Source organism: Tamandua tetradactyla, chromosome 12, assembly GCF_023851605.1.
Source record: "Tamandua tetradactyla isolate mTamTet1 chromosome 12, mTamTet1.pri, whole genome shotgun sequence".
In the NCBI taxonomy this organism is placed as follows: domain Eukaryota; kingdom Metazoa; phylum Chordata; class Mammalia; order Pilosa; family Myrmecophagidae; genus Tamandua; species Tamandua tetradactyla.
The window spans coordinates 58,077,310-58,101,566 of NC_135338.1; the positions used below are offsets into that span (position 1 = coordinate 58,077,310).

Consider the following 24,257-nt stretch of genomic DNA (forward strand, 5'->3'; position numbering starts at 1 on the left):
GTGTGAGGACAAAATGAAGTGAATATATTAAGACCATCTTTGTTATTGGGAAATGGCTATATAAACTTAGGATTCTCTATTTTATTTTTCATATTTCTTAGTACTAATCAAATGCTTTAATCAACTTCTGATTATCTCATTTGTAAGAAGATTGTTTTTAGATGTGTTGTTTTCAAATTATTTCTGATATAATTTAGCAAAAGAGTGAAGTTCTTTGTTGACCAATTTGTCGTTTGATTTTATTCTCTGACTTATACTGTAGTTTGCCAGAAAGCCATTTACACCAAAACACATAATCACCTCTTAATCCCAATTAAGTCTGAAATACAAATGAGTCATTTTGACCTATGGATAGGATAGGATGGCAAAATGGCAATTTTTTGCCTTCTCCTGAATTGTTCATTCATTAATTCATATTTTTTACCAACTTCTAAAATGAACTGCAGGAAGCTTTTATAAAAATAATGCAATATATTTGTATGTTACAGAGCGATTAAATAGAAAATGAATGATTTATGAAAGAAAGATGTATCAGAATGTCTAGGTCAGTGGAATAGTCTGGGAATCACAGTCCATTCCTTGTGCGGCATTAAAATGTATAGAGGCTGGAGCTGATAATGGAGAAGGACTTTTATTGTTTCAAAATTCCACTGATAATTATGATGTATAGCTAAGACTGAGAATTACTGACTTAGAAGATACGTAGTTAGGTAATTGAGTTATAATTTTGCTCTGAATTTCCTGGCATTCATTGCAAAAGAGGAGTTTTCCACCACAAAACTAAGAGAGTTTGATTTTGTAGATGTCCACGACTGGTTACTCTCTTTAATAAATAGTTTTATAAATGGCTTAATAAATAGTTTTATAAGAGAATTCAGAAACATTCATTACATAGAGGGATTTTTATTGATCCTTGTTTGAAGCTGGTGGTATAATATTAAAGCATTACTGTATGGTAGTGTTTCTGCATGAAGCTAAGTGTGTCTCCTTTAGACTAAAGGTTGCATTTTATTTGCTTTTGTATACCCAGCCCCTGGCACAGTTTCTGGCAAGTATGTTGGAGGTATTTTATAAATGCATTTGGAATAGATGAGTTCAAATGTTTTATTTCCTGGTGAACTAAATTGCCTTAAAGATAGAGCTTAGAAAATCCAGAGTAAGAGATGATTAGCATGTTTCCTAGACCATCTGTCACCAATATCAATTGTTTCTACTTGGCACTGAAGACTTGTTTTTTGGGGGAGGGCAGCTTATGTAAAGTTAAAAAAAAAAAACCCACAACCTCGTAGGTTATATTACACCCCTTCTGTTTGGTGACTAAAAGTCAGTGCAGTCTTTTTTTTTTTTTAATTTGATATTCTTACTATTTAGATAATATTCAGTAAGGATTAATGCAATCATTGGATTATCCCAATTGTAATGCCATTGTAATAACTAGTAGCTGTTTCTGCCTTACCCCCTTATAATTTATTCTTGATGTAGCTACCAGAGTAATCCTTTAAAATGCACGTCAGACTATGCCGTGTCTCTGCTCAAAACCTTCTAGTGAGGTTTACCCACGTCAGAGTAAAAGTCAAAAGTCCTTCCAGTCACCTGTGCACTCTGTATGACCTCCATCCTCTGGCCTTTTACATCTCTCACCTCAGCCAGTGCTTTCCCTTGTCTAATTTGTCTCTGGCTGTACCATCCTTCTGGCTATTCCCTCACTTTATTTCCAAATTTCTCTTTAAATGTCATTTTCTCATGAGGTCTTAACAGATTATCTTTTAAATTTTACCCCCACTCCAAACTCACTGCCCTGCTTTATTTTTTTCTCTTGCACTGATAGCCATCACCATTACCATGGGGATAGTACCATTGCCTTGGGGTATTACCACGAGGACAGGGATTTTTGACTGCTTTGTTCTTCTTGGACACTTCTTGGCAGAGTATACTCTCAATAGTTATTTGTTAAACAAATTAATTAATAAAGCAGATACTATACTTAATAATAATATAGACTTCCATGAGACTCAGTTTTAATTTTAATTTAAAATGTAAATGAGGGGTGTAACATGTAAAAGTTTTTGTATTTCCTTTCAAAGGGTTATAGACAATTCACTCTGAGAGCTCTACCCAATTAGTTATATTTAAGTTAAAGGGACATTAGGTCTAGTCCTCTCCTCTGCCATTTAGGAATGGAATTTTATCCATCATAAACCCATTCCTTCCTTGAGGTGACTTATGACAAAGACATTATAGAAACACTTAACATTTTGAATTTATAACACATATATATAGTTCAGTCTATAGATGGTTCCTGTCTATGTAGTCATACTTGTTGGCAAAGTGTAATAAAAACAATGTAATAAAGATTTTGGTGTGAAATAGGTCAATTGGAGAATTGTTTTTGATTCATATGCTTAAAGTATGATTTTTGCTTTGGTTGAAGTATCGTGAATTAAAATGCAGATTTAGATACATATTCCAAAACTTTGTGGAGTATGTTCACTCTTTTGCCAAAGTCAGAGCTCCTATAGTGGCCTTCATGGCTCTGTTTGATCGTCATACCTATGTCATCTCTCTGACTTCACCTCTTTCTACTTTCCTCCTTGTTCATGCCATGCCAGCCACACTGGTATCCTTGCTCTTTTCCAGCTCCAAGTCATATTCCACCTTAGGATCTTTGCATAGTTTACCCCCTGCCTTGGAATACCTCCCCCAGATGCTCACATGGCTAATTACCTCACCTTCAATCTTTGCTCAGATTTCACCATCTCACTGAGACTGACCCTTACCATTCTGTTTAACCCTACACTCTATCCCCTTCCACAGGTACTTCCTCTTCTCTGTTCCCCTTTACTTACTTTCCTTTTGAGTTTAGGTAATTTACCTGTTGTTTATTTTTATTATCTTTCTCTTCTTGCTAGAATGTATATACCCAAAGGGCAGGTATCTTTTGTTCTTTGAGGTATGGCAAGTACCTAGAACAGTACTTGGCACATGGTAAATTATCAAGCAAATATTTGTTGAGTGAGTTATTGGATGAATAAACCATGTCATTACTTTTCTTCATAAATGCTCATAATTCACAGTTAACCTTTATTTATGGCTGTTATAAGCAGTGAATCTACATAATTAGTATCTATTAGAACAAAAATTGAGATAATATCACTTACAAAGCTTTTCCAATGGTATGTGTGGGAGGGGAAAAGGATGTTCCATAGTCATCAAATATTGTATTTAGTATATATTGGTATTATTTTGCTTCAATTTAATTTCTGTATCTGTTTTGCCTACTGCCTGTATGACCTTTTCTTGAGATATGTCAGTGTAAAGTAAGACACTTAACCTGTCACTTGTATTTTCAATATATGCCTCCAGCTTGAATTTTCTAAGAATTAGTTTTATTTAAGAGCATGTTTTTCTTTCATGTAGTTAATTATCATATATAAAATCTTTATTTTGGTGTAAGTTGTAGAAGGGTCTGCTTATTTAAGATGGTACAACCCTCAAATACCATATATTAAAGAGTGGAACAAACTCCTTGAAAGAATCACACAAATGACCTAGAACTGTGAGTGGTCTAAAAAGTAGAGTGAAAACTAGGATGGTATTATATTATGAAAGCAAAATGATGAGAATGTTTCAAGAAGGAAAGAACAAATATCAGTGTTGAGTTTTCTTGAAGAGGCAAATGAAATGATTAAAAATGTCAGTTGTATTTAGTGATATGGAGGTCACTGGTGACCTTGGCAAGAGTTGTTAGATGGAGTCATGAAGGTGGAATCCAGATGGAGTGAGTTATGGAATGAGTGAGGAGGGAAATGAATGAGAAAAAGGCAAATGCAAGTACATACAATTTGACATTTGAGAGGGAAAAGAAATTTGGGATGTTGAGGGGGATTAATTGGGAGAGCCATGAGCGTATTTAAAATCTGATGGGAAGAATCCAGTTGAGGGACACATTGAATATATGAGAAAAGATTTGATTACTAGTATAAGTTTCTTGAGAAAGTTGGAAGGGGTGGGATGCAGTGTAAAGGTGAAGGTCTTAATGGCTGATAGGAGGATAGTTTCTTTAAATTAGGATTGGAGAGTATGAAGATAGGATAGATGTAGATTTGGGCTAAAGTGAGTACACATAGTTTGTAGGTTTGGGCTTGGAAAGATAAGGGAATTCTCACTTGAAGCTTCTGTTTTCCCTTCACAACTAGGAAATAAGGTCATCTACTGAGAATTATGAGTTGGGGAGGGGAATTATAGTTTTCAGGAGAGTAAATTGGATTTGACATAGTTATTGGAGAGAGTAGGAGAGTGAATTGATTGGAGAAATAGAAACTAATGGGATTGCTGGGCAATTGTGATAGCTTAATCTCCAAAAATAGCCCCCAACAGTGTCTCCCCTTCTAGTACTCATATCCTGGTCCTCATATTATGAGGTGGAGTTTATTTATCCCCCCTCCTCTTTGAATCTGGGCTGATCTTATAACTTGCTTTGATCAATAGAATGTGTTTCAGAAGTAACCCTGTGCCAGTTCTGACCCTATCTTAAAAGAATTTGTAGCTTCCATTTCTTCTCTCTTGGAAGCCAGCCATCATCTAAGAAGTTTGACTATCCTAAAATCCCAATGATGTGAGGAAGCCTAAGCTAGTTAGTAGGGGGAGAGAGAGAGAGATAGACAGACAGACAGACAGACATGCACATTCCCTGCCAGCTCCCACTTGTTCCAGCCATTCCAGCTGAGGTGCCAGACATGGGAGCAAAGAAGCCATCTTAGATAATTCATCCCTAGCAGACACCTCTTAGAGCAGAAGCTCCTAGCTATATGCAGCCTAGATCACAGAATCTTGAAAAATAATACACTGTTTAATTAATTTCATTAAAAATATTCCAGAATTTACAGACACTCTATATCCACCAAGCAACAGATCCCCCTTCTCTCCAAATTGTTATTATTTTGACTTTATAAATTTTGAGGTAGTTCATTATGTAACAGTTTATAACTGAAATAGCATTGCTGCTGTGGATTTTTAGCAGAACCAATGTGATCGGTTCTGTGTTTACCTTATGCTTTAACCTACATCTATCAGAAATAATGCAACCTTCTAAAAAACAAACACCAGGTTTATTTATTCAGGAAATATTTGTTAAGATCTCTGATGAACTTGATTCTGTAAACATGGAATCCCTACTTATTAACCCCCTACTCTTGCATCCCCATTTATTGGGAGAGTTCAAATAGCCATGTAGACACAGATAATCACAAATTGGAATCTCCACAGCTGCTTGGTCATCACTGTACTTTAGTCCTTGTCATTCTAGATGTCACAAGCTTGTTTTATGCATCAGAGGAAGTTTTTTTTTTTGAACACTTCATGCATTTTATTGATAGTCTATATTTTAAATCTGCAGTATGACATCTTACATAGGGAAAAAGCTTCTTCCTAAAAGATAACTGTTAATAATCAAACCAACTTTAATATGACTGACTTTTCAAGGTCTTGTTTTGCATTAAACAAGTTTTAGCAACTGTTGTAAAGCACTGTACAAAAAATGAAAACTGGGTACATTTTCGAAATTTAGTACAGGGCTTCCCAGCCAGGAGTCTGTTGGATAGATACTAGAGATAGGTGTTATGTTCAGGTTTAAATTGAAAGAATGAGAAACCAGATAAAGCAAGCCAACCAAATGAACTTCACTTGTGCTCCTTTCTGCTGTTTTGAAAGTCTCTCCCAGAGGTCAGGAAGCCCTGGTATAACAATCACTTTAGTCTTTATCTGTGGATATCTGTGGCTGATGGTCTTGGTGGCTTTTAAGACAAAAGCTGGAGAGTTGAGCAGCCTAAGTGTTCTAGTTTGCTAGCTGCTGGAATGCAATATACCAGAAACGGAATGGCTTTTAAAAAGGGGAATTTAATGAGTTGCTAGTTTACAGTTCTAAGGCCGAGAAAATGTCCCGATTAAAACAAGTCTAAAGAAATGTCCAATCAAAGGCATCTAGGGAAAGATACCTTGGTTCAAGAAGGCCGATGAAGTTCAGGGTTTCTCTCTCAAGTGAGAAGGCACATGGTGAACACAGTGAGGGCTTCTCTCTCAGCTGGAAGGGCACATGGGGAACACAGCATCATCTGCTAGCTTTCTCTCCTGGCTTCCTATTTCATGAAGCTCCCCGGGAGGTGTCTTCCTTCTTCATCTCCAAAGGTCACTGGCTGGTGGACTCTCTGCTTTGTAGTGTTGCTCTCTCTGAATCTCTCTGAATCTCTCATTCTCCAAAATGTTTCCTCTTTTATAGGACTTCAGAAACTAATCAAGACCCACTCAAATGGGTGGAGACATGTCATCCCCTAATCCAGTTTAACAACCATTCTTAACTAAATCACATCAACCAAGGAGATGATCTCATTATGGTTTCAAATATACAGTATTGAATAGGGATTATTCTACCTTTATGAAATGGGATTTATATTAAAACATGGCTTTTCTTAGGGGGCATACTTCCTTTCAAACCAGCACACTAAGTGTGTTAGGCCCTCTGCCGGCACTAGTTGTGTGAAATTAAAGCTCAACCAGTAAAAAACAAAACAAAACAAAATACTTTTTTGAGCTTAAGCCAATTATAGTTGAGCATCTTTTACTTGCAGCTTAACCATCCTAACTGACACAGCCTGTGGAGGTAGCCAGCTGCGTTAAGCAGAAAAGGGATTTATTTTAAGGATAATTTTGGTTAACTCACAAAATTGTTGTGAGCACTAGAAAACTAGACTTGAGAACAGTAGTCAGAAAATGTTCCCCAGATCATGCTACAGAACTGTTCTGGTGAGGAAGCTGCCCCTGCTTCCAATAAACACACATAACATGCTCCTGCTGCTATTTCTGCTTCTGGAACCCAATCTTGCAGCCATTTTACTGCATTGCCAGAAACTATTATCCACGTTCCAGGACAGGTCCTACATGGATAATGTGATTAGTAGAGCCTTGAGCACTTGCAATGTTCTATCTGCAAGAGAACCTGAGGAAGTGAATATTTGGTCATGGGAGGTGTTCTTCCCTTCCCATCAAGAATTACAAGGTTGAGAATTCTCTAAACATAGTAAAAGATTTCAGTTGCTGGGCTTTTAAAAGGATTACAATTGGTTGATGTAAATTAAGCATAAAGACAGATATTTAAAGAAATAACTTCACCTTTTTGCTGTTTAACAAATTTATTGAATTACTATTAGATGAAAAGACAGTTCTTGTACCTAAGGAGCTCATAAACTTATTAGGCAATGAAATAAGTACATAAACCTGTTAGACAAAGTAGCATTTATTGCATACAGTAAGAGGTAAAAATAGCATTGAAACTTCCGAGAGGTCATAGCTGACTGAGGAGGAGATAGATCTTTGCATATGGGAAATATTTCAATAAATTTAGATGAGGGAGGGGTAGTGATGAGAAAAGCTTTGGATTGCAAAGATAAGTGTATATTGGTACAATATATTGGAATATATTGGTACAGCTTGTTCAAAATTATCCTTGAATCAATATGTCTCTATGTAGTATAAAACATGTCAGAGGAGTTTACGACTTTAAAGAAAATTTCATAAAAATATGTGACCCCCTAGACCAGCTGACTTGCACACCTATTTTAGGGAAAATTTATGACTAGTCACCAGTGTGTAACAAGGTTTATACAGCATTGTAATTCCCTAGTTTGGGTCTGATGAATTCAGGGAGCTCATTAAGTATAAGTGGCAGTGTTGTGATTCATTCAGTCTTTTTGTTTTGTTTTGTTTTCTCCTCAGCAGAAGATTAAAAAAAAATTCCAAATTTGAATCCAGGACTTGAGAAATGCCAGTTGTCTAAATACAGTACCGTATTGTGATAAATATAGCTATTGAAAATTTAAAAATCTGTTCACAAAACTTTATTTTAATATTCATAGCAGAACTTTTTTGGAATGTTATCTGAAAAACAGCAGGCCATTTTATCATCAGAGCTGACTATTAATTAGGGTATTGTTTCAGATATAAAAGTTGATCTGCCTATGAAATCCTATTTGAATATGTATAGTTCCTCGCTTGCTTTGTGTATTTAATAACTTTAGTACCATAATTACTCTGTTTACAATTAAATTTTGGTGAATATGCTAATATGGAATATACCAGTAAGTGATTTCAGCAAAGGGCAGTGTTGATTTGCATCTTGATGTGCCTTGCAATTGCATCTGCATTTCATTTAATATTATCAGGAAAAGGAGTGGTCAGATTATGTAATGAATTATGTGATAAACTTTCTTTTCTTTTGAAAATTTTATAGCCATCAGAGTGAATTTGTGTTGAGCCAAGTACACTGAAAGTATGAACAAAGATTTAATTTAAGATTTGTGCCCTCCAATGTATTTATATAATGTAAATATAAACTTTAAAGCAGGTATTTGTTTCATTATTAGAAGAAACCTATGATGTACTTACTTAAAGCAATCGTTAAGTTCAAGTAGCATAGTAACTTTTTTTAGAAAACTCACTAACTTACTGAGGCAAATACTTATGGTTATGCTATTTATTATACTTTCTAGGCAGGGACCTCTGGTTTTATAATTCCACTTTCCTCTTTTCAGAAAACTGTTAAAGAACAACAAGAATATTGAGAAACACAGATTTCATATTCTATGAAACTAGGAAACTTCTGTAACCCTGAACCAAAAAAATAAGAGGAAGGGCTGCCGAAGCAGTGATGACAAATAAGAGTGTGGGAGGATGCCTGAAGGGATGCTCAAAGCTGCAGATCTGAGAGACAGATCTCAGACAAAGCTGGCAGAATAGTGTTCTTCAAAGTAAGTGGCGTACTGTTGGCATCTTTGTTTGGAAGAACAGGAATGGGTGTTGGCAGAAAGGGGTATGAAGGAACTTTATGGAACATTGAAAATATTTTATATCCTAATCTGGGTAGTGGTTGCCCAAGTGTATATGCATGTTTAAAAATTTATCAGTCTATACAATAAATAAAGCTTATCAATTTATTTCTTCTCAATTGCATATCTACTATTTTTTTGCTCTTTTGGGCTTCTAGAACTAAGCCCTGTGAACACTTTTCCTTTGCCTGCACAATATAGGATTTTGTCAGTAGAGGGTGAGAGAGGGACATGGCAAGGTATAGTAGGGCTTTTACCATTCTAGCATGTTTGGCTTTTTCCTCTCTTCAGGTATTGTTGCCAACCGTGCTGACTCTTAGCATTCCAATGGTGGCTCTCTGTTCCCACCATTACACCCACAGCCTACCCGATGAAGTATTCCTTTCTTGGGTACTTTCCCTAGCCTTTGAGATAGTAACTGCACCCCGCATTTACTGTTCCTATATTCTTCAAAGTCCTCTTTTGCTCCTTATAGTAGTTAACTACCTTTTACTAATAAATAATTCTTTATTATAATACATTTTCCTTTTTAAATTACTTGTGTGTTTTCTTTCTCCTGACTGGACCCTACTTATTAAACTACTTATGATTTGTAGAATTTACTATGCTGATTTTACATTAAACAAAACAGAACTTAAGTATATGACTTAATTCACTTTTTTTAAAACTTTTTAAATTGTATAATATATATATATATATAAAGCAAAGAAAGAAAAAAGCAATAGTTTTCAAAGCACTCTTCAACAGGTAGTTACAGGACAAATCCCAGAGTTTCTCATGGGCTACCATATGATCCTCTCAGATTTTTCTTTCTAGTTGCTCCAGAATATAGGAGGCTAGAAGGATTACGTATTTTTTTTTATCATCACAATCAACTTTTTTCTTTCTTTTTTGTAAAAAATAACATATACACGACAAAGCAATAAATTTCAAAGCACAGCACCACAATTAATTGTATAACATATTTCAGAGTTTGGCATGAGTTACAGTTCCACAATTTTAGGTGTGTACTTTTAGTTGCTCTAAGATAGTGGAGACTAAAAGAGATATCAATTTAATGATTCAGCATTCATATTTATTTGTTAAGTCCTATGTTCTCTATATAACTTCACCATCACTTTTGATCTTTCCATTGCTCTCTTTAGGGGTGTTTGGGCTATGGCCATGCTATCTTTTTCATGTTGGAAGGGTCTGTCACTAATATGGGGGAGGGAGATGGAACTATCTGATGTTCTGGAGAGGCTGGGACATCTGGGTTTCAGGATTTACCTGGTCCAGGGACCCATCTGGAGGTTGTAGGTTTCTGGAAAGTTACTCTAGTGCATGGAACCCTTGTGGAATCTTATATATTGCCATGGATGTTCTTTAGGATTGGCTGGAATAGCTTTGGTTGGGGTTTGGCAGGTTATGATAGGTAGCAATGTCTAACTGAAGTTTGTGTAAGAGCAACCTCCAGGGTAGCTTCTCAACTCTATTTGAACTCTCTCTGTCACTGATGCTTATTAGTTATACTTTTTTCCCCCTTTTGGTCAGGATGGAACTGTTGATCCCATGGTGCCAGGGCTGAACTCATCCCTGGGAGTCATCTCCCATGCCACCAGGGAGACTTCCACCCCTGGATGTCATGTCCCATGTAGGGGGCAGGGCAATGCTTTCACTTGTAGAGTTGGGCTTAGAGAGAATGAGGCCACATCTGAGCAACAAAAGAGGTCCTCCAGAAGTAACTCTCAGGCATACCTATAGGTAGGCTAAGCTTCTCTACTACCTACATAAGCTTCAGAAGAGTAATCGCCTCAAGATTGAGGGGCTTGGCCTATTGATTTGGGTGTCCCTAAAGTTTGACACAGTATCAGGGGATTCCCTAATGGTCGTTTAATAGTTCCATATTTTTTCTCCCATCCCTCAAGGGACTTTGCCAGTACTTTTTTATTTATCTGCTTAATATATGCTAGGATGTATCCAGACAGTACATTAAACTATATAGGATTAAAGGCCCCTTTTCTTATTCTGGGCTCCCTGTGTTTTCAGTTGTTCATTCGTTTTCCATGTGAGTATCCCTTAATTGCAGCACCAATTGTTGAATTTGTTTTTTTGTTTGCTTGTTTTGTTTTGGGAAGTGCATGGGCCAGGAATTGAACCCATATCTTCTGCATGGCAGGTGAGAAATTCTACCGCTGAAATACCCTTGCACTCCCTTGTGTATGTCTTTTGTTAGACATGCTTTCATTTTGTTTAGGTATATACATAGAAGTAGAATTGCTGGATCAGTTAGCAGTTCCTATCAAACAGATTTTCAAAATTGTTAAAACAGAGTACAATGTCTGAGAATTCCAGTTGCTCCACATTCTTGCCAGTGCCTGGTATTGTCAGACTTTCACAGTTGAGGTCTTCAAAATCTTTAAGGAATAGATCATTCAAATGCTGTTTAAACTCTTCAGATTGTGGTACAAGAAGATAAACTTTCAGTCTTTTTGTGAAGTGAACATAATATTGGTATAAAAACAGATAAATACTGCAGGAAAGAAAAAAAATGCAGTTAGCCTTATAAATAAAAATTTTGTTCATAAATAAAATATTAGCAAATAAAATACAGTAGCACATCAAAAAATCATAAAGCTTTATGTTAAAGCAAACATACTTTTTTTCTAGGAATGGTTATATATTGTGATATGTCATCTGCATTTGTTTGTCTTCTTTTGTGTCTTGGCATTTTAAAAGACAGATTATTGAATTAATGTTTCTTTATTTATCCACTGCCATTAATCCATCCAGCAGATGCAGCCTCTGAGCACTGACATGGCCATCAGTTGCCCAAGCCCCCCACTAAGGTTATAAGAGATATCAGAAGGAAATTCTCAGATCTTTTTATATGAGAGGCCACAGGGGAGAGAGAGTTTGATTTGGGAATATTTTAAAGGAATATTTGGTGTCCCCATGACCTCTTTCTATCAAAGCAGTAGATTATATTTCAGTGATTTCTTAACATTCTTAGGGGGCAGACTTAGGGGTGAGGGAGGTTTTAACCCAGGCACACAGTTAATTTCAAATACCAGTTAATCTATTTTTCTTTATTTTCTTTTTTGCACAAAAACTGGTAATATAGGACCTATGTGCAAACAACCTTGTATAAATATCTTTTGTACCTGGTTTACTTGGGTTTGTAGATATATTATGTTTAAGTTCTTTAAACATTGTAGCTCCTCTTAAAGTAGTATGAATGAGGGAAAAAACAAATTGGAAATGCCACTTGGAAATAGCTAGATTCCTGCTTCAAATCTTATAACCAAATAAGTATAGACAGATGCTGCAGATTTTACCAGCAAAAAATGAAACCATAACATAGCTAAAGAAAACATAGGATATATATATATATATAGGTAGTTACTTATATACTTTTTTAATTAATTTTTTAATTTTTAAAAAATATAACAAACACAAACATTCTTAACTTATGATCATTCCATTCTACATATATAATCAGTAATTCACAGTGTCATCACATAGTTGCATATTCACCATCATGATAATTTCTTAGAACATTTGCATCAATTCAGAAAAAGAAATAAAAAGATAATATAAAAAAAATTCATACATACCATACCCCTTATCCCTCCCTTTCATTGATCACTAGCATTTCAACCTAAATTTATTTTAACATTTGTTCCCCCTATTATTTATTTTTATTCCATATGTTTTACCTGTCTGTTGATAAGGTAGATAAAAGGAGCATCAGACACAAGGTTTTCACAATCACACAGTCACATTGTGAAAGCTATCTCATTATACATTCATCTTCAAGAAACATGGCTACTGGAACACAGCTCTACATTTTCAGACAGTTCCCTCCAGCCTCTCCATTACCTCTTACCTAACAAGGTGATATTTATTTAATGTGTAAGAATAACCTCCAGGATAACCTCTAGACTCTGTTTGGAATCTCTGAGCCATTGACACTTTATTTTGTCTCATTTTGCTCTTCCCCTTTTGGTTGAGGAGGTTTTCTCAATCCCTTGATGCTGAGTCTCAGCCCATTCTAGGATATCCGTCCCATGTTGCCAGGAAGGTCCACACCCCTGTGAGTCATGTCCCACGCAAATAGGGGGAGGTCAGTGAGTTTGCTTGTGTTGGCTAGAGAGAGGCCACATCTGTGCAACAAAAGAGGCTCTCTTGGGGGTGACTCTTAGGCCTAATTTTAGGTAGGCTTGACCTATCCCCTGTGGGGTTAAGTTTCATATGAACAAACCCCAAGACTGGGGGCTCAGCCTGTTGCTTTGGTTGTCCCCACTGCTTGTGAGGATATCAAGAATTCAACTTGGGGAAGTTGAATTTTCCCCCTTTCTCACCATTCCCTGAAGGAAACTTTGCAAATCCTTTTTTATTCACTGTTCAAATCACTCTGGGATTTATCGGGGCATTACTCTGGACAAACCAACAAAATCTCATGCCTTACTCAAGGTTCCATGTACTTATGTACAATTAAGCTGTCTACATAAGTTATATTAGGAAATGCACTAGTCAAAATATAAATTTTTTACCAAATAAACATTTTTTGCTTTAGTCTCACACATAAGTTAAAATTTTAAAATTAATTCCCATCTATTTTCAACACCCTGCAGTAATGACATTCCTTTGTTCTTCCTCATGCAAAACCATTTTTAAAATTTGTACATTTAGTCACTATCATACACTCTAGGCATTCCAAGATTATACCACTTAGGAGATATTTTTTAAAAGTTTGATTTGGGGAGGTCTTTTAAGGGTAACAAAATCCTAAAGCTTAAAATCTACAATGTCAAAACAAATACATTGAGGAAACTATTTGCAATACAAAGGACTAATTTCTTTAATATAGAATATATAAAGAATGCCTATAAATAAAGAAGCAAAAGACTAATAATTCCAAATAAAAATGGGCAGAGGTTACTGGTTTACAGTTTATAGGAAATGAAGTACAGATTTTGTTTAGGTATTTTCCTCCCTTCCTCATCCCCTCTTGTTTTTTTTCCCTTTCTCTCTCTCCTTTCCCCTCTTCCTGGTCCTGCCCTTACTTTCTCTTTTGTGATTAGACAAGGTTATTGATTATATAAAGATTTCCACTTTGATCCCTTAGATATTTTTATAGGAGCAGTGTTTTTTGTTTTCAGTGTTTAAAATTGGTGAAATGTTACATACTACAGAAAACCTTATCAAACAAATTATTAAAGGCGATTACCACTGTAACCACCACTTATGTTAGGAAATAGAATTTTGCCAGGGACAAGTCTCACCCCAGTCACAACTTTCTAATGCTTTCTCTAAGTAAGTAATTTTATGGTAATCATTTCCTTGCTTTTCTTTATAGTTTTGTCATTCAAGCTTTGTGTTCCTAAACACTATAGTTTAGATTTGACTGATTTAGTTTTTATAGATATGTTGCTTTAAGCCTTCTAAAATCTAGTTTTCTTCTCCTCTGCCCTTTCACTTTTACTTTTATTTCTTGAAGAACTGGAATTATATGTCTTATAGAGTTTCTCAGAGTCAGGATTTTGCTGATTGCATTCCTGTGTTATAACTTAACATGTTCTTCTGTCTTTAACATATCCTGTGAATTGGTAGGCTTGACCTGATTCAGGTTCTATTTATTTATTTATTGTCAAGAGTACTTCATGGGTAGTGTTGCGTTCTTTTATTAGGAGGCATATAATGTCTGAATGCCGTATTTTAATGTTAGTAGCCATCAATGCTCAATGTCTGGATCCATTAATTAGGAGTTGGAAATGGTGATAATCTAAAGTCACTCATTTATTAGCTAAAATATTTCTATAAGGGTACATTTCTTTTCCTACTCTGTTTAGTTACCAAGTGATACAATTCATACCGAAAGAAAAGATAAATGCTTGATTCTTTCCCTTTATCTACCACTTTACAAAACTGAATAGTTTCCTGTTCTCCAAAGGTGACCATTTAGGTTTTCTTCCCTCACTATTTAGGACTTTTGGATTTACACATTTTATGTCTTTTAATCCAGTGTGGCTATTACCTTTTTTGGTGTTCAAATTATCCCATTTTGGTCAGTGGAGTGTCTTCCAAGCTAGCTCCTTAGACGTTTTGATTTGACCCCAGTAAATGAATAGCTTCCTTGCCATCTATGACAGGATGTTTGAAGCTAATCTTGTATGTTTCTAGCCCCAGACTTGGAATCAGCCATTTCTTTAAGTATTTTAAGAATATAATATATGTGCTAGGGATTCTCATTGCTGCTTGGTTGGTTATTGTTTCTGAGCCTTTTTGTGAATGAGGCTAGGAAATACAAAGGTGTGTATGTGTGTGTGTGTAGGGTTTTTAAAAGATAAAATACCTTCTGAATTCAAATTGATATTTCCAAATACAACATTTTTAACCTCAGCTCTTCCATCTTTCATCTCTATCCCCTTTCTTTCACATTTAATCCTGATTTTTAAAGACACAACAAGATGATAGAATTAGAATATCATATAATTACTCATCTTCATTATTCCACATTTATACCCTTAGTAGCCTCAGGAAACAATACCAGTGCTATCAGCAATAATATAATTACTGGAAAGTTGCTTTTTAAAGAGGTGTTATCTTTTTGAGGGGTGGGCGGCAGGGGAGGTTCATGGTCCAGGAATCGAACCCAGGTCTTCCGCATGGCAGGCAAGAATTCTACCACTAAACTATCCTTGCACCAGTCTGGAAAGTTGCTTTTTGTTTTGCATATTCTCACATTTTTTTTATAGTGATACCTATCTATACATTGTCAGAGCATGTAGCCATTATATATGCTATCTTCTCCTTTATAATCCTCCATAGGTCTCAGTTCTACATCTAAATAATGTATATTTACTGCTTACCAGAAGAAAACATGGGAGATAAATTAAGATTGAAGATATCTTAAATGAATGACACATATATAATTATAAGATAAATATTGAGATGTTTAATAGAACTACCAGTTCTTACATTGATCTTTCTCTAGCCATTTTGTGTTTCTGAAGCTTGTTCCCTAGTAGATTCTTATTCCCTTTTTCCATGTTGATGACACTTTGCAGTCTTTTTACTTGAACTTGCTGATTATAAAATCTTTGGCTCATGACTTCTTTCCTTGAATTACTTCCTTTTTCTGGTATAAAATATTCTGATCAAGGTGTGATGACAATCTGATTTTCCTTTCTTTATAGTGTTTGTTTGTTTGGTTGGTTTTTGGTTGTTTTTTTTTGCCTGGATACTCAATTAATATCGTCTTACATTATTACAGTGTGCTAACTTTACCGGACTGTGTCTCGGTATTGGTCATTCTGGGTTGATTTTGTCATGTATGTGGTATGCCTTTTCACTGTGTACTTTCACATTTTCCCCCCCTTGGGAATTAAAATTAAAAAAAAAAATTCTGTTCCCTTGCTTTGATTTCCTTTGCTGTACATAATCCTGGCTTTTCTTTCCCCATCTTCTAAATTTATGTTTTTCACTTAAAACATTTTTTTCCATTTTTTTTTTTTATAATTCTTTTTTCTCTTGTATTTGCATATGGGCAGGAGCCACCAGGAATCGAACTCCAGACCTCCAGTATGGCAGGCGAGAGCTCTGCCTGCTGAGCCACGGCAACCTGCCCATTTTTTTCCATTTTTATTTAAACTTTTTTCCTTTTCACTTTCTGTTTCTCTTTTTCCTTCTTCTTCTTTAGTTTATTCAGTCTTATGTTCTTTTTAGTTTATTCTCTACTTCTGAAATGATTTTTCCATTTATTTCAAATTCTTCTGTCACCTGATTTTGGAGTTCTTCTCATTCTGATTCATGTTGTCTTTTACATTTTATATATTTTTAAAATATCTTTTAGCTTGTTTAAAAATATTAGATATTCTAGTTTGCCAGCTGCCAGAATGCAATGTGCCAGAAATGGAATAGCTTTTAAAAAGGAAGTTTACTAAGTTGCAAGTTAACAGTTTTTAGCCTATGGAAATATCCCAATTAAGCAAGTCTATAGAAATGTCCAGTCTAAGGCATCCAGGGAAAAATATACCTGGATTTTGATTCAAGAAGGCCAATAAAGTACAGGGTTTCTCTCTTCATCTTGAAAGAACATGGCGAACATAGTTAGGGTTTCTCCCTTGGCTGGAAGGGGCAAATGGTGAACACAGCGTCATCTGCTGGCTTCCTCTCCAGCTCCCTGTGAGATGTTTTCCTTCTTCATCTCTAGCAGATGCTGGCTGGTGGACTCTCTGCTTCACGGTTCTGTGGTGTGCTCTGTCGTGGCTCTGTCGTTCTTCTTTGCTCTCTCCGAATCTCTCTCATTCTCCAAAATGTTTCCTCTTTCATAAGATTCCAGTAAACTAATCAAGACCCATCCAAATGGGTGGAGACGTGTCTTCACCTAATCCAGTTTAACAACCACTCTTGATTGAGTCACATCTCCAGGGAGATGATCTAATTGGAGTTTCAAACATATAGTGCTGAATAAGGATTAGATGAAACAGCTGCCTTTACAAAATTGGATTAGGATTAAAACATGGCTTTTCTAGGGTCCATACATCCTTTCAAATCCACACATTAAGTTGTAGTTCTCAACTTTGGGAGACATGTTTTTCTTATATACTTTTTTTGTAGGAATGTTTTCTCTTCTTTTCTTATATACAGTATTTGTATGGAACTAGGCCTTGATCCTTTTCTGTTGCAGATTTGTATGTGCAATTAGTTTTCCTTTATGTGCAGTTAGTTTTAGGTGGTGTAGTTCAGGTATACTTTAAAACTTCATTCTCTAGATCTCCTTTTCATTTGCTTTTGTGTAGTGTTCTAAAATATGAAGGCTAACTTTCATATCCATTTTTATTTGGACCTTCTTTTTCCTTTGTTTGTATTATACTTGTGATGATCAATTTGGATTCCTTCCCAGCAGTTTCTCCTCAGTGTGAGGCTTTGTCCTTGGAAGGAATTTTGGCCAGTTAGTTTTCAGAGTCATGTAACCCATATGTTTCAGGCTCTCTAGGCCTTGCTGTGGACCCCTTGTGCTTACCCACTGTGGAGTGTGCAGAACCCTTCTTAGTTTCAGCTACTGCTCTCACATTGTCTTCTATGCTTTCTAATAAATACCTATTGGTAATTTTGTGAGTTTCAGGTTCATCAGAGACCCTTACTCCTGCTTTTTTCTTGGAAGTTGCTGATATCACTTAGGTCTTGTTGCTGTCTGGGGTTTGTCTTCACTCCTCAAATTTTGGGGTTTGTGGAGAGAGGAGATATCAGCCTTCTAATTTTGTTGTAGATGTTATCCATGGGTTTTGAGTTTTGATCTCCACCTGCCCTGTCTGTTTTATGGGAGAATTCAGGGAGATTGAAAAACTATACTGCTGCTCCTACTATCTTCAGAGTTAACCTTTAGGAGCAGTGATTTCTAAGAGTTTTGAGTAGACTAACAGTGATGACTTAGAAACAAACTCAATCGAAGCTTTAATTGATTATTAGTTAGTTTCAATTTATTGATTAAAGGGATAAGACTGAAAATAAAGGCAAACAACTTAATTTGGAAGAAAACTGCTTTGTATTGAGTAAAATTTATATTGACTAGAAGCTGAGCTTTATTTAAAATACAGTATTTTTTTATTTTCTGTATCCAGAAGAAGTAGTCTAGTCACTACTTTGAGTTGCAGAAAAGATAAACTTTTATAATTTTAAAACTTATTTTAAACTGTTTTGACTGCTATAAGGAAGTAATCAATTAGAAAATCACTCTTTGGTGGTCTGATAAAATTTACGGAGTTTTTTTTCCTTAGCCCTTAATACCATCAAACAAACTTTAAAATGTATAAAGCATCCATTTTAGTATTTGGAAGTACTGTGTGTTCTAGCTACCTTTAGTTGGTTTCATTACATTATTTTTTTTGATGCTTTAAGGCTGGATTGAAATTCTACTCAGCAGAATTTTACAATTAAAAAAACAGTAATTGATATGAAAAAATAACAGAGGCACATTCATATATTTGACTATGTTTTTGTTAATTTGGAGAAGATTTAGACAATGAAGATGTAGCAGTTTTGTTCTGTAGGAAAAAAATTAAAAATTTCCAATAAATAAATAAAGAGCATTGTACAACTTATGTGGAGTGATAGTGGGTGGGTATTTGCTAAAAAAAATCCCAGTCTCATTTAGTGTGTGTGTTCTTAGCATGTCTAGGTTCAGAACTCAACTACATATATAATGTAAACTGTCACCTCTTAACACACTTCTTCCGTCTTAATAGCTGTTTTAAGTATCACAGCCTACCTTATAGCTCTTATTACCCTCCTTTCTTTACTCTATTTTTACTGCATTTTTAGGAAACTGTAGAATCCTGTAAAGTGTTTTAAATCATTTTCAAATAGTATTTGTAGAACTGAGAGGTTGAAATCACAACACAGGCATGCATACACACATGCACGTACGTATATACATTGAGTTTCTTCACTTTCCAGCTGAGGACCCTTAAAGCCCAGAAGGAAGTGACATGATCAAGATTGCCCCAGTGACTGAAGTCCAGGTCTGTTGATGCTAGTCCAGTGTTCCTTTCACAATGCCTTCCCTAAATTGATGTTAAACTTCTGTTAGTGAGAAAACTGACTGGAGACTCATCTCTGAAAGAAGAACTAGTGAGAAGGGAAAAATAGGTATGTTGAACCTCACTGGCTTTGCCTTTTCTGTGAACCAAAATTTAGACTAAACAGCCACAATTTCTCCCTATTACTCTTGAAAGATATTCTTCATTGTAGTGACTTCTGTGATTGTGGAGCACATTGGTGGGGTTTTGAGCCAGGTAGTTATTAGTTCAAATCTCTGTTGTTCCACCACTTACTAGCTATATAACCTTGGCAGGTTATTTAACTTTGTTGAGCTTTAATTTACTTATCTGTAAAATGGGGATAATGTAGTCTTCACAAAATTGTGAGAATAGTTTGAAACTTACATGTAAAGTATCTACTGTGGTGCTGTAAAATTTTTTCCCTTTTCCCTTGTATTTAATTATCTGATATTTTCACTTTCTCTGTAATATATACTTATCACATCAGTATTGACCTTTATAAACTCTTCATTGTTTTACTGTAAAGTGTACTTATATATTCTAATTGGATTGGATTCACCTTTCCCCCTCAGCTTCACAGAGCCATTCTTTTTTAAGTAGCATTTTAAATCATAGATGCCTGTTATACCAGTGGAGCTTAAAACTAAATATTTTCTTGAAAGTCAATGCATTTCCTCCAAAAGTAAGATATAATCAAATAGGATTTCAACCTTTATGAGTCAGAATTAACAGGTATCCTTTATTTAAATTTTGAAATAAGTAGGAATTTGCATTAACACCCTCTGTTGCACAGAAGCTTTTCTCAGGGAGAAATGTTCTGAAAACTTCCAAGATTATAATTCTGAGTGTTGCTTTGTTTTATTTTATAGTAAAAATGCCTCGTGTAAAAGCAGCACAAGCTGGTAAGCAGGGTCCTGCAAAGAGACGTCTTGCAGAACAGTTTGCAGTTGGGGAGATAATAACTGACATGACAAAAAAGGAATGGAAGCTAGGATTGCCCATTGGTCAAGGTGGCTTTGGTTGTATATATCTTGGTAAGTATATGACTACTTTTAATTGTTAATCCAATGATTTATATGCTTTCTTATCAAAATGGTTTCTTAATTGAGCTATTATATGATGTTCTTAATAGTCTACAGTCAATTTAATACTGTATGATTAAGCAAAAATGGATCTCTGATCAAGGAATGGAAAGGATTGTCGATTTAATCACAGTAAAAAAAAAAGGGGGATGTATTTCTGTAATGTCTTGAGAACAGTATGATTTCAGATTTTAAAATATTCTATATAATTTTAATTACTTCTGAGACCCCCCAAAAGCCATGTATCTCTTTCCTCTCCTCCCTCCACCCAGTTCAGATTTATTTCCTCTGTGTTTGTATAATTTATAGGTTTTCATGTATTTTATAGGTATGGATTTTTTTTTTTTCCTGTATGACCCTAATACTTGTCATAATAGAAACTGGAGAATGACCTAGAAACTGAATATTAGGCCTGACTAAATGTGCTATGAATTAGCATATTCTTCCTGAAGTTTTTGGAAATGACATTGTAGAACACTGAGATTCTGTAAGGTTTCAAACTAAATTATTTATTTAAAATGCATTTTACCTATTGTTTATAAAGTTGTCTGCTTCACTGAGAATATTAATGGTGCTATAATACAATTTGTCTGTTTTTGATATTTCTCTCTAACTTTTCCGTTCTGAATTCTTTGTCTCTAATCCTGATTTATTGATTTATTTATTTTCTGCCATGGAGGTCTATACAATTTTAATTTTAAAACTGAAATGCTCCCCGCGCCCCCCCCCCCCCCCCCTGCCAGCAACATCTTACTCTGAATACTAATATTAGGGCATAGATTATTAGATTATTATTAATATTATAACATCTCCTGGAAACTTGTTAGGACTGCAGATTCTTGGGCCCCTTTCCAGATCTACTGAATCCCCTCCAGGGAAAGGGGTTCAGATACATGTTTTTACAAGGCCTCTAGGAGATTGTGATGTATGTTTAAGTTTGAGCAACATTGATAGATAAAAGAGTTGTTGCTTTTACTCAAGAGTGGTTCCACTTAGCCACTTCCAGGGCCAGTGGGCCGCAGTTGGTCAGTGGCAGTCTCCTGTGGCACTTTATGAAACAGAGCTTAAAAACCCCTGCTTTATATTTTTTATAAGTATGACTCCTGCAGATCAGCAGCACCTACCTTTGGGAAGTATGTGCTGATTTTCTGTTTTTTTTTCTCAGCCAAACCCATTCCATTGACCCAAGTTTTATCTGACATAAGATGAAGAGCCTTATAAACCATAGAAAAGTAGTATATTCTAGACCTTGAGGTTTAGAAGGATTGGTAGATTTTTATGTAAGTTGTCTCTGTTGCAGGATATATGGATTTAAGATACTCAACATTAGGAATGGAAGCTTCCTCTACCCAGTTGCTCAGGCCAAAAACCTGGAGTTACCCTGAGCTTCATTTTTCCCTTTCACCCTCTATATCTAATCTGTTAGCAAATCCTGTTGACTCTTATTTGAAAATATGTCCACAGTCTGACCACTTCCCTCCACCTTCTCTGCCACACTTTTCACGGCCTCTGCTTGGAATATTGCAATAGCCGCCTCACTGATCTCTCTGCTGCTGCCCTTAACCCCTTACCTCCATTCTCCACAAAGCAGCCAGAAGAATTCTGTATAAGTAAAAATGTGGTCTTGTCAGTTCCCTGCTTACAGTGTTCTGGGGCTCTCTCTCTCCTTGTGAGTAAAAGCCAAAGCCATTATGTCACCTATGAAGCCCATTGTGTTTGTACCCTGCTGCTGTTCTGATTTGTCTCCTGTTACCTTTCCCTTCATTTATTCACCTCCAGGTATTTTGGCCTCCTGGCTTTCCTCAAACATGTCAAACAAGCTCCCACATCAGGGCTTTTATAGTAATCTACCTGGAATATTTTTTACCTGGAAAATTACATGAATTATTTCCTCACTGCCTTCAGACTACTACTCAAATGACTCTGTCAGCGAGGTCTGTTCAACACTGCCTACCTTCTTTCCTCCTTGAGTTTTTTTCCCTTAGCACTTAGTACCATCAAACAAACTTTAACTCGTTTGGTTGTTGTCTGCATCCTACCACTAGAATATTAGCTTCATGAGAGTAGGGATTGCTTTTCTCCTGTTCAATGCTAAATCCCCATTTCCCTGAATCTGGTATATAGTAGGTACATGGTAAATATTTGTTTAATGAATATAATCAACCCTATATTCCTAACTCAGTATTCCAGGGCAACTGTGCCTCTTTACTGGTATGAAAAAAAAATGACAGCACCATTAAAATTGTTCTGGATGGCAGTTTAAAGTTACAGTGCCATTATTTTAAACTTTTGCTCTAGATGAGTTTTTTACCCAGTTGACACCTTTTAGAAATCTAGCTCCCACTTTTCTTACCCTCTAGCTGTTTCTTCTTAAAAGGAGACTATAGAGTGATAACTTATAGAAATTATATGAGCTATTGTCTTTCTTGGGAATTCACAATCTATATTAGCATATCAAATGCTATGAGTGTTTTTGAATTAAATAAATCTTTACTTTTGTTTAACTCAAGTTTCTCATACTTAAGTGGTAATTGAACTGAAGATACTATCAATGATAAGATATATTCCAAATTCGGACATGTTAAATCATGGAAAAGAAAAGTCTGAAAATTGATGAAATAAACTGTAATAATATCTGAAATACATATTTGGGAACTGGGTTTTATTCAATCAAGAGGTTACAAATTAACAGACTTTAATATTAATATAAAGTTATTTATAGTCTATAATACTACTGCTTGTTCTGATATTAAATATTTCACTTTTTTTAAAACAGCTGATACAAATTCTTCAAAATCAGTTGGTAGTGATGCACCCTGTGTTGCAAAAGTGGTAAGAAAATTAATCTTTTTCTTTTCTATTGACTTAGTATAGGATTTACTTAGTAAAAGTCTTTTTGATAGATAGAATTAATTAAATCATAAAGTATTACATTTTTAATAATATTTAAAAAAATTTTAAATTTAATTTAATTTTTTAGTTTTTTTTGTTTTTACTTTTTTTTATTTTTAATGTTTGATACATACCTAATGAAACAAAAAAGTAGCTTTTTAATTTTAAGTAAATGGAGTTCAAAAAGTCCCTCTCCCCTTTTTTTGAATTAGAGTACCACTGGCATTTGGGAAAAAATGAATTGAACCACTCAGGATACAAATATAGAATCAAAATATTAAGGTCTCCCTTTTTTATTTCAGCTATTTATATTAGATGAGATGCTTTTTATATTTATATTCTACAAAACAATACTAATTTAACATAATCTTACTGTATTTTATCTTATATTTGCTTCTGGACTTCCACTTAGTTTTTATTATTATTATTATTTTTAATTCCCAATTTTCTTCTCTTTCCCTTCCAGTTTAGTAATTTAAATTCTTTATTGTGATCCTTTTAAACTTTCTTTAGTATACTAATGTTGAAATTAATTTGTGATGAATGAAGGTTGGCAACATCCCATTTCTTATAAGTATACTGTGAATAGCAAGGTCAATTTTAAATATTGGTGAACTAAAAGACATTTATTTGTTTTGTTTTTGTTATTAATATATTATGCATTGTTTTGCTTACCAACATCTGTAATCCTAGGGTTGTAGAAGTCTGCTCCTCCTCCCTCAAAGTTCTCTAATACATGTGAAGAGCATCTTTTTGTTAAATAGAAAAGGTAATAGGATCTATCATTGGACAGTTTACACATATTGGCCACCTCCTACTCACCCTTTTTTCCCTAAAGGCTATAGATCTCTGGAATTAGA

At 35.1% G+C, this 24,257-nt stretch overlaps 1 protein-coding gene across 8 annotated transcripts in view; it reads left to right on the forward strand.

Moving 5' to 3' along the window:
• VRK1 (VRK serine/threonine kinase 1) overlaps positions 1 to 24,257 on the forward strand; it is a 115,178-nt gene that overhangs the window by 38,766 nt on the left and 52,155 nt on the right. For 4 of the 8 annotated variants that reach the window (XM_077123486.1, XM_077123491.1, XM_077123493.1 and 1 more), the window contains exons 2-3: positions 20,293 to 20,457; positions 23,282 to 23,337. In XM_077123486.1, coding sequence (XP_076979601.1) covers positions 20,298 to 20,457; positions 23,282 to 23,337 — 216 coding nt within the window. In that variant the 5' untranslated portion in view covers positions 20,293 to 20,297. The other 4 variants (XM_077123489.1, XM_077123490.1, XM_077123488.1 and 1 more) reach the window with 4 other exon arrangements.